A 9,971-nucleotide genomic window follows, 5' to 3' on the forward strand; every position below is an offset into this window, starting at 1 on the left:
GAGACGCCTAGAGAGTGGAAACGCTTACCGAATCACTCGAATCGGGGATTTATTATAAGATCTTATAACTGGGATGCTCGCTGAATGATTATAACAAAGAGAAATTACCTTAATTTTTAGTAATTTATGAAATCATAACTTTTGTTGCACGACCTAACTAGTTTTTTATTACTTTTCTATACTATCTCCCAACCATTTAGGACAAAATTTGATATATTTATAGATACAACATTGTAACGCAAAATGATTCAATATTTATTTAACTCGCTTATATATATCAACTTTAATCGTAGTCTAGTAACAGATTTCATCTTAAAGTACTCGAATGTGTGTTATAGTTGGTACATGATCAAAAAAACGTTTCACTGGGATCAATGCGAACGTAGTTGGCCATTATACCTGATTATCGAGAGGCAACACCAATTCCAATTTAACTTGGTTTACTACGCGCCAAGCGAACGCTTCAGTATCGAAGTCAGGCACTTGGTAACTAGGTGGTAATCCCCGGTGGTAATCCTCCTCATAGCTTGGACTGGGCCTGCGGAATGATTACGTCACGCCACCAGGAGGGTCGCTGGAACGCCCCCTCATTGGTCATAAATTCGTTCTGCAAGTTCTCATAGAGGAGTCCATCCGTCCGGGCGATGACAGAATTCAGTGCGAAATCGGGCGGCGAAATCGCATCAGCTACGCTCACGGCCACGTCCTTCAGTTTCAGGCAGCTGTCCAGCAGCAGTTGACGCACTGCAGCCGAGAAATCCCGCCCAGCCGCAAAGCCACCCACATAGAAGGTGGTCATGTGCTTCTCCAGCAGCCACATGGCATACACATCGAACAGCAGACGAAGTACGGATGCATATGGCGCCTCCACTGTCAGTGTACTAACGTGGTCCACATAGCGCGTCAGAGCATAGTACTCCGCGTAGGCCAGGGACAGTTCGCGTGCTCCGGCCACCTGGGAGTTGTTTCTCGCCTCGAATTTACTGCTGCCCGCCGCCAGCTGACCCTCGATGTGAGCTGTGGTCTTGGCCATGAGGTGACACAACAGCCACTCGTAGCACCTAAGGGAGACTGAAGGGAAACGAACTATTTAATCGAACATGAATATAGTAATTAATATAGTAATAACAAATTTCGGTTTCTTCTAAGCAAAATTATTTCTAAAAACTGTTTAGATACTTTTTCTATCTTTAAAATACATTTACAACTAGAAACAAGTAGGTACTATCCCTTAAGCTGCATTTAAACACTTATCTACTTACACTGCCAGCTGGTTATTGGAGTTTTCTGCACCAAGGACGCGTAGTTGAGAGCCGGTAACTCGCTTCGGCGCTCGAGGAACTTCACACTACCAATGGGTGTCTCCAGTTCCTTGGCGCTCCACTGGCGAAGCAGCCAGTTGGAGGCCTGTTGTCCTAGGACGTTGTTATCACCCTCATAGGTGCATAGTGGGTCGTGGTCGGTGCGCATCTGGCCGAGCTTAGCTGCTGCCAGATAGCCATGACCTCCGCAGGCTTCTCGCGCTTCCTGGATGGCATCCCGTGCTGCCCAGGTGATCAAAGGCTTTGACGACGAGATCAGCGCATGGATCTCCGCAGCATTCTGGGTCTAAAATATTGCTTTCATTAGATGTGCTGTTAGCTACGATATAAAGATAACCCACCAGAACATCAAATCCATTGGAATCCGCCTGGGAACGCGCTATGATCTCCATATAGGTGATTGTCAGCTCTTCAGTGGCGATTTTTTGAACGCAGGCAGCCGCCAGATAGGGAAAGATGCGATATTGCTGGAAATTGATTAATTATATTATTTAAGACTTAAAAATATAAAAAATTATGAATAATGAGAGCTCTGGTTAAGATAATCCAACTAATTCAAATGACAATTAACCCCACTTACATGCAGTTGATACTCCAGAATGGCCATTTCCTCGCCCTGACGCTCCGGGCCAAATTGCTTCCTCACTGCGGAGTAACGAACTGCGATTACGGCGGCACTGCACAGAGTATTGGCCGATTCCTGCATAATGCCAATGCGTCCGGCGGAGAAGCTCTCAAGAGCAGCCCCAAGCACTTTTCCGGGTTCGGTAAACACGCTTTCGTAAACCCCCTCCGGAGTAACGTCACTGGTGCGATTGAGGAGATTGTCCCGGGGAATTCGGTAGTTGGTGAAGACCACAAATCCGTTGTCAATGCCATTCAGGCCACACTTCTCCCCAATATCGCCGACCAGAACTCCAGGATATGAGAGCAGAGTCTTGGGGTCGCGAATGGGAATCAGAAAGCCGTGGAGCCCGTGATTCTGGCCATCAGCTGTGTAGAGATTGGCAAATGTCATGGCCACCGTGGCCGTTTTACCCAGATTTCCCACCCAACACTTGGCCGCTTCGAAGTCCGGCGTATTGATCACAAACTCCTGGGTGGTCGGATCATAGGTGGCAGTTGTCCGGATGCTCTTCGTGTTGCTGCCATGCGACAGCTCCGTGATGGCCAGGCAGGTGATCACCTCCCGATTCCAGGCTGCCTCGATATATTTCTGGTGCTTCTCGGTTCCCATGGCACGGATGGCATTGTTAAACAGGCCCACGCCCAGGGCTATCTTCACCGACAAACTGGGCGAGTAGCAGGCCAGCGCCTCGTTGATGTACATCAGATACTTCGTTTTGGCCGAGAAGCTCAGGCTCTCGATCTCCTTGGGCACCAGGTCCAGGTACTTCATGCGATTCACCTGCATGGCGCACAGGCGCTTCTGCTCGTCCATGGGCAGTGTGCGGGATGGGTGGGCAAAAAGGGGGTCATTCTCCAGGCGACGCCACACTTTGTACTACGAAAAAGTGAAATATTAATAAATTAAATATTTAATTAAAAAAACATTTTTAAACTATAATCCAAATATAATGTTTATATTTATAACGCACAATAAAAATGAACATTTTACTTCGCGTGTTTTTAAGGCTTTATAAACCATAATAAACTAAGATTTTAATTTAAATCGTGAATCGTATGTAACAACTATTTATTGGATAATGTTATCAATTTACTTTCGAGACTCTAAAGACGTTAGCCATAATTCAGCGATTTGATAAGCTGTCGTCACGTAAGTCACACAAGCCCTATGAATATATTCCAGCACGTTCTCTTTCTAAGAGATAGCCATCCACTTACCTTAATTCGCAATCCCTGCTCCTTCTCGAATATCAGTCGCAATCGCTTCCAGTCGAAGTTGGCCCTCTTTCTGTAAACGGCCAATGGTCCACCGCTGGGAAGATCGGGAATAAAGCTTGTGTCCTCGCTGGCCATTGCGTGATTTTGTTTGACTTAATTTCTTAAAGAAGAAAGGAAATGACAAACATTGTCATCGGATCAGTGGAGCTATTGACGACGAAGAGGGTATAGAACCACTGCGATCTAAGCCAAACGCTTAAATGGCCAAAACCAACCAGTTGTCTAGTCAGTCAACAAGTGGGGCACTCGAACTGTTTTATCTACAAGCGTGCAAGCGACTGAAGCCGTAGAAAGGAAAACCCTCAAGAGGTGCTGGTTTTGAAGCCATTGTTGGCCAGCTAAACAGTTTAGCATTCGCTGTACTCAGCTGTTCTCATCATCATATGCACAAAGTGAAGTTTCAAACCAATGGGAATAGGCTTAGTCAAGTTCTGCGCCCAAACTGAGAACAGAATATAACAGAATAATTGTTTTTAAAACATTATGTTCTATTGAATGTAGTTCGCAATATATTGCTATTAAATTAAGTGCTAAAATATGACAAAGCTACTTTAGTTATTAGCAGCAAAAAGATTACTTAGTCGTCATAAGCAAACTATTAAATATACTTCAAAGTATAACTGCCATAAAACTAAATTGAAAATTTATACATTTAATGCATCACTTTTAACCTGATCCAAGGTCATGTCCTTGGAGTGGCAAAATGAGGTGGTGCGCATTACGCGCCAAGTAAAGCGCAATCTACCGCACCGAAATTTCCGAGAGATTAACTTTGATCGCGAGACCATTAGACAAGGAATCACTCCCCTGACCTATGATGAGGCGCGCCGACTTAAGGGACCAGTTTTCGAGGCTCTGGAGGATGAGTTGCGCCGGGCAGGATGCACCATGCTGCCGGAGTTCCTCCACTGCCTGGCCACCAAGGAGAATGCACTTTTCGAGAGCCTAAATATCCGGGAACGGCTATCCGATGACTCGGAATTGCTCTACGGAATGGTGGATCGACTCCGCGATGCCGAACTGGCCGTTTGTCTGAACAAGCAACGGGGACTGAAACAGTGTTTTGGCCTGTTCTTTGAGACCATGCAGCTGCTGGAACCGTATCGTCAGAAATACGCATACGCCCTGGTGGCCCTCAATGAGCACATCATCTCGCTGTGCCGCAACATTGCCGGCCAGGAACGGGATGCCGCTGAGTACATATCCCGCATCTATTACATCTATTCCTTGTACCTGGTGAACACGGGTCAGCGTACCTCGGCCATCAATTTCCTACAAATTGCCATGGATCTGGTGCGTGGTCACGTGTGGACTGCCGAGGTGGGAATGCCCGCAGGCAGCCTCACGCTCCACGAGCTGGTGGCCCAGAATCTCGCCAGGCAGCTCCTCATCCAGGGCAAGTCCATTGTGCGCCAGCACCCCGAGGATGCGGTGGCCATGGCCCGTCGGGCCACTGTCCTGATAGCAGAAAGTAAGAACTATTCTTGAAGACTCTTAGGCCTTATTAATGGGTAATGATCCTCTTTCAGTTGGCAGGGATAAGAACATGGAGATTTTCTGCGACACTTTTCTGGAGCGTGCCTACTTCCTTATGGAGATTGGTAACTTTAACTCGGCGCAGCAGTGCCTGGAGCAGATCAAAACCCAGATCCTGGCCTGCACCGAATACCGATTCGTTAAGCTCAACATCAAGTACTACCTGATCCAAGGGCAATGTTCCGAGATGTAAGTAGATCCAATTATTGAATCCTTCAAAATTGCATAACTCCTTTTTAATCGAAAGTTTTGAGCACGTGGAGAAGGCCATTTCGTGTTACAAGCGAGCTCTTCGCTTATCCCGACTCTACACCCACCGCGATTTGGAGGCAGAGATACTTTTGCATCTGGGAAAGATCTTTGCCAAGGACACACAGATGACCAGTATCGCTAAGAAATGCTATGAGCATGCCAAGCGCATCTACGTGGACTTTAACGATCTGCACAGCCGCAAGATGGCCAACTACCTGCAGGCCAAGTTAATGGCGGATGAAATCACACCACTTTACATGGCCATGCTCAAGTCTTCTACCACTCGCTATTGCGCCTTTTTCAACCTGCGTCAGTGGAAGAACCGCTGTCGTCCTTTTTGGAAGCGACTGGGTGACGAGATCATCAAGCAGGAAACGGATAGCATCTACTGTCTGCTGGATGAGGAGAAGGAGGATCCTGGTCACGATGTGGCTCCCTACGACGATATCGATCTCAAGACATTCAAACTGGCTGAGGGAGACATCTAAGTTAGCTCTGTTCTTGGGAAAATTTATTGATTACTGCTCCTGATATTTCTTTTAGGCAATAACCCAAAATTTTCAGAACGGGCTTTTAAGTTGGATCGAATAACAAGTTGATTTTCTTTCACTTATCAGAGTTGTGGAATCCCCTCGTTCAAGTACTGCCATAAACGGCCGAGAGTATAAATATATCGATGATTATCAATTCTTGAGTGTAATGCAAGAGTTTATTGACTCCCGATGTCTGAGTTATTTGATCACGCATTCGGCTACAATGCCTTAATGTCTGAAAGAAAAATAGAACTACCTGAGCTGAAGACCACCCGTACTTTCAATTACCCAGAAGCAACGAACATGAATCGATAATGCGGTAATATAGTAACATAAAAGGGGTGAATACGATCAATACGGATAATCTATAAATAATTGTGAAGTGACATACAATTCCTTATAGGTGATATAGTTATATCAGTTTACCGCCTTATCTTTATACTCGATTATGCGTCAACAATAGTAGGTGGACTTTGATTTGTCCACTTTTTGGTTCTGCGAAATCGCTTATATTTGATAAGGGAAAGTACGAATTGTATAGTAACAGATACCGATATCACCTTTTAAAATTAATTTGTCATTAACAACAACATAAGTGTGTACACATAATTAAGAAATATATATTTGCAAATAAGGGTTATTAATTACCATAAGCGAATTCTTTAGAAAAAGATGATAACGCAATAAATCTTTTATATTCATAAAATGTTGCCTTTTGATAGCATATTTCATTTGCACTCAAAATAAAAGCATGTGGTCGATTCGGTATCAACCTCCAGCTAATTATAACAATTAGCAGTAATTATACCGGCAACGCCGCCGTCGCAGTGATAAGTTCTTATTGTCTAGGTTCGGGAACTTTTCGTTGACGAAATGAGCCATCGTCAGTAAACCAGTTTATATGGGTTTCTCAGAATGTTTAGTGCTACACTTAATTAGCACGACTCAATCTTCAGTTCGCAATCTCGGTTATGTACTCGCACCCAAAAGTCGCCGCAATCTAAATTTTTGGGCAATCACGAGGAAACCACGCTCCACTTTAAGAGAACGATGTTGCGGCGCTTTGAAAAAGTAAATAAGTTAGAATTTTTAAGCGGAAATGGAAGTCGATAAACCTAAAAAAGGGGCGTGCGTGAGTCGCATGAAACAGAAATTATGAATGTGCTTAGTGTGCGGCATACATATGTATCCATACATATGTAATCCAAACAAACCCAGAAACTGCGATGAAGAAACCCCAAACTGATAAAGTTGCGATGGTTGGAGCAGCACTGAACAGCTGGCCGGCCAAGTGGCGGCAAAACTTTTGGCTTACGTGATAAGCCACGTAGAAATTTGTGGCCAGGTGAGGATGTAATGAGCGAAACCCATTAGTCCACCCAATTGCCATTGCGTGCCGATCGAAATTGTCACAATTTGTTGAACAACCAACCGCTTTTGATGGGGGTGCTGTTGTGAGTCAGCCTTGAACATGAAAATAGCCGTCGTTTATTTTTGTTTTTTGTATTTATGTATGATGTACTCCCTTTGAATCAATCAAATTGGGCTTGGGCGACCCGGGTGACTTTTAAATGAATTACAATGCAAAGTGCAGCGGCTAATTTCACTATTATTTACACACTTCCCAGACAAATTAGCGCACAATCAACACTCCGACACAGAGGGCCCTCCATTGTGGCCAAATCAAGCCCAATTGAGGCTGATATCACGTACAGTGAAAGCCTTTCTTGATGAACTGACAACTGCAATTGATCTTTGAACACAATCAAATATCGAATGTCTCAATGTCAATAACGTTATATTATAAACTTAGTAGTATAATATTTGTTTTGACGGGAATGTACATTATAGAATATCACAAATGGCACTATAAACAGAAAGGGGAATAACTTCACTCACTGTTTGGTTATTATCTTTAAACAATGTTTAATTTTACGAACTTGATAACCACTCATATAGGGGCTAGAAGCAGCCCGCCTTTAACGGGAATGTCACTAGAGCTTTCACTGTACCGCCAGCACACCCTGTACGCGAGCGAATTGCTTGGCTAAGAAGGACTCGGTTTCAGTTTGCATTCTCCCTTCTATTACATCACCGCGAAAACAACAAGTAGGTAGAAACGGTTTGGGCTTGGGGCGGCAGAGAGAGAGAGAGAGGGAGAGAGAGTGTTGAAAAGAATTGGAGTTGGAAAATTTGGGTCTGGGCCACGTGAGAGATGCTCTCGATGCATCTGTGTGCGAGCCGCCAACCTGTAGCGCTTCTTCGGGCCCGCCCTTATTGTTGTCTTCTCCCGATGGAATTTCGCTATGAGCAGATACGAAAACTGAACACTTTTGACCAGCTGAGCTCACAAGACCAGGGCAATTAATCCAAATTTATACATACTCTCGTACACACCCACCGACGCGGAATTTAAACAGCAGCAACAACACCAACCGGCACACGACCGTCGACAGAACTGAGAATCGAACCGGGCAGCGAGAAGGAACTGGAGAATTGGGGAAGAAACGAACCGACACGGCCAACTGATGGGAAGTGAATGAGCGGAGCAGAGCGAGAATAACGCCGCCTGATTCACAGCAATACCAATAGTATGGGGAACCCTACGGTCTTTCATAGGGGCGAGTCCCGCATGCACAGGGAGAAAAAAGAACAGATGCTTATCGAAACTGACAGTTTTTAATCTACCAGATGCAACCTACCTTTTCTCACGAAATATTGCATAGTTCTAAAGAGCTTGAATTATACATTTTTGGTAGGAAAGACACAGGTTAACAGCCCTCGGAACCACCAATAAATGTTTATTTATTAATGAGAAAAATGTTTGTATATAATCCCTAGTTAGTATTATACGTTATTGCAAGTATTTCGTAGTTTTCTTTTACTCTTGATATTTTTTCTCTCTGTGTACTGTATGCCCTCTCTCTTGGGGATGTATGCTGAATAGCGATAGTGGCGGGGGTCGTGGTGGGGTGTGGGAAGTGGGTCGATGAGAGCTGGCCCAGGTTCTTCTTCTTCCTCTAATTCTGCCTCAATGTCAAGTGCCTGTTGCCAGAGCGAGAAGGCAACACAGCAGTTGTTAACCGGCCGGCATCGTTGTACAGTTGTGTGGGTGAGTACGCATCCACGAGATTCGGATAAAGAGAGCGGCAGAGATGCGAATGGCAATGCGCGATACGAGATACGGAAAGGAAACATTTTCAGGTAAATGAAATTTATTGGAATTTTATGCTTTTTGGTAATATTTTAGATACTCCTCTTTTTGGGAGTTTATCTTGGAAATCTGTAATGTGTTGATGTATTTAATGTTGCTTGTTTTAAGATTCTTAAATTATATCATAAAATACCCTTAAAATTAACTGCTGGGCGAATGGTTTAAGCCGCTTTATTGTTTTACTTTTAGTTAAATTTAACTTCAAAAGTATTCCGGAATAAATTTAGTTAGAAATCCATTTTTAAATCCTTTCCCGATTTAAATGAAACGATCTAGTTTTCCATTAAACCTAATTCTACATTTAACTTTACATTTTTTATTCTTTTTGCCCCAATAAGAGTGCCCTTGTATTTGTATAACAAGCTTTTTACGGCGCCATTTGAATAGGCAACAATTAAAAATATGACTCACGAAGAACAGAAATTATTGCATACTTTACAGTAACTCATTAATTATTTGTTTTTTTGTTTTATTTTTTTTTTAAACCTTATGGGGAATTCCAGCAACCCATTTGTGTCATTTGCAGCTATTAAATCAGTACATTTTTGGCGCGCCGGCTAAGTTCAGATAGCAATACCTAAAATTGTAACATTATTAACATAAGAAAAACAGCCCCAGATAACAAATTAACATATGGCATTAAGGTAAGTCATTAGCTGCTGACCATCCTCTTCAGGACATCGGAAAATGAGGTCCCTCGGTTATCTTCTTGAAGCCTTCTTAATGGCCACGTTCTGCAATTCCTATGACGCCTCAGCCTTTTATGGTAACGACTCGAATTCAGATTCAAATCTTTGTGCAGAGTGGTGTTCTGCACAAACCACTCGGAACCGATGTACAGTGGTTCCCATTTTATGGGGAAAGCGGATAAAAATACTTCTAGTTAAGGTAGACGACACTTGAAACTTGGCACAAAATGTTCTTATTTTTGTAGGAAAATTATATGAAAAAAACAGCCGGATCGAACCACTATCATATAGCTGTCATATGAACGAAATAAAGTGTTAGTAAGGAAAACTTTTTTGTTTTCAATAATTTTGCAACGAAAACTTGGAATTCTACATAAGCAATTAGTATACAAGAATTAGTATACGAGCTTAGCAAAAATTGTATTCATATAGCTGCTATAGAAACAATCAGACGAAAATAGTGATTTTGTTTGAAAAATAAAAACGAACCCGCAAAGTAGGCAATCCAGAAGACAGAAAA

At 43.3% G+C, this 9,971-nt stretch overlaps 2 protein-coding genes across 4 annotated transcripts; one reads left to right on the forward strand and one right to left on the reverse strand.

Moving 5' to 3' along the window:
- Nucleotides 1-231: 231 nt before the first annotated feature.
- LOC6614674 (peroxisomal acyl-coenzyme A oxidase 3) lies at nt 232-8,089 on the reverse strand. Of its 3 annotated transcripts, none has more exons than XM_032720041.1 (6): nt 7,950-8,089; nt 3,168-3,327; nt 1,903-2,826; nt 1,664-1,789; nt 1,263-1,608; nt 232-1,071 (listed from the first exon to the last, which is right to left on the reverse strand). In XM_032720041.1, exons 2-6 carry the CDS (start codon nt 3,300-3,302, stop codon nt 521-523), a joined length of 2,082 nt encoding a protein of 693 aa, XP_032575932.1. In that variant the 5' UTR covers nt 3,303-3,327; nt 7,950-8,089; the 3' UTR covers nt 232-520. The 3 variants fall into 3 exon arrangements, with proteins under 3 accessions (XP_032575932.1, XP_032575936.1, XP_002039101.1); XM_032720045.1 differs by having other exon boundaries at nt 7,946-8,089; XM_002039065.2 differs by having other exon boundaries at nt 7,934-8,089.
- LOC6614675 lies at nt 3,822-5,702 on the forward strand. Its single transcript, XM_002039066.2, has 3 exons — nt 3,822-4,698; nt 4,757-4,952; nt 5,011-5,702. The coding sequence occupies exons 1-3, from the start codon at nt 3,912-3,914 to the stop codon at nt 5,501-5,503; spliced, it is 1,476 nt and encodes a 491-aa protein (XP_002039102.1). The 5' UTR covers nt 3,822-3,911; the 3' UTR covers nt 5,504-5,702.
- Nucleotides 8,090-9,971: the final 1,882 nt, after the last annotated feature.

Source organism: Drosophila sechellia, chromosome 2L (assembly GCF_004382195.2).
Source record: "Drosophila sechellia strain sech25 chromosome 2L, ASM438219v1, whole genome shotgun sequence".
Lineage (NCBI taxonomy): Eukaryota > Metazoa > Arthropoda > Insecta > Diptera > Drosophilidae > Drosophila > Drosophila sechellia.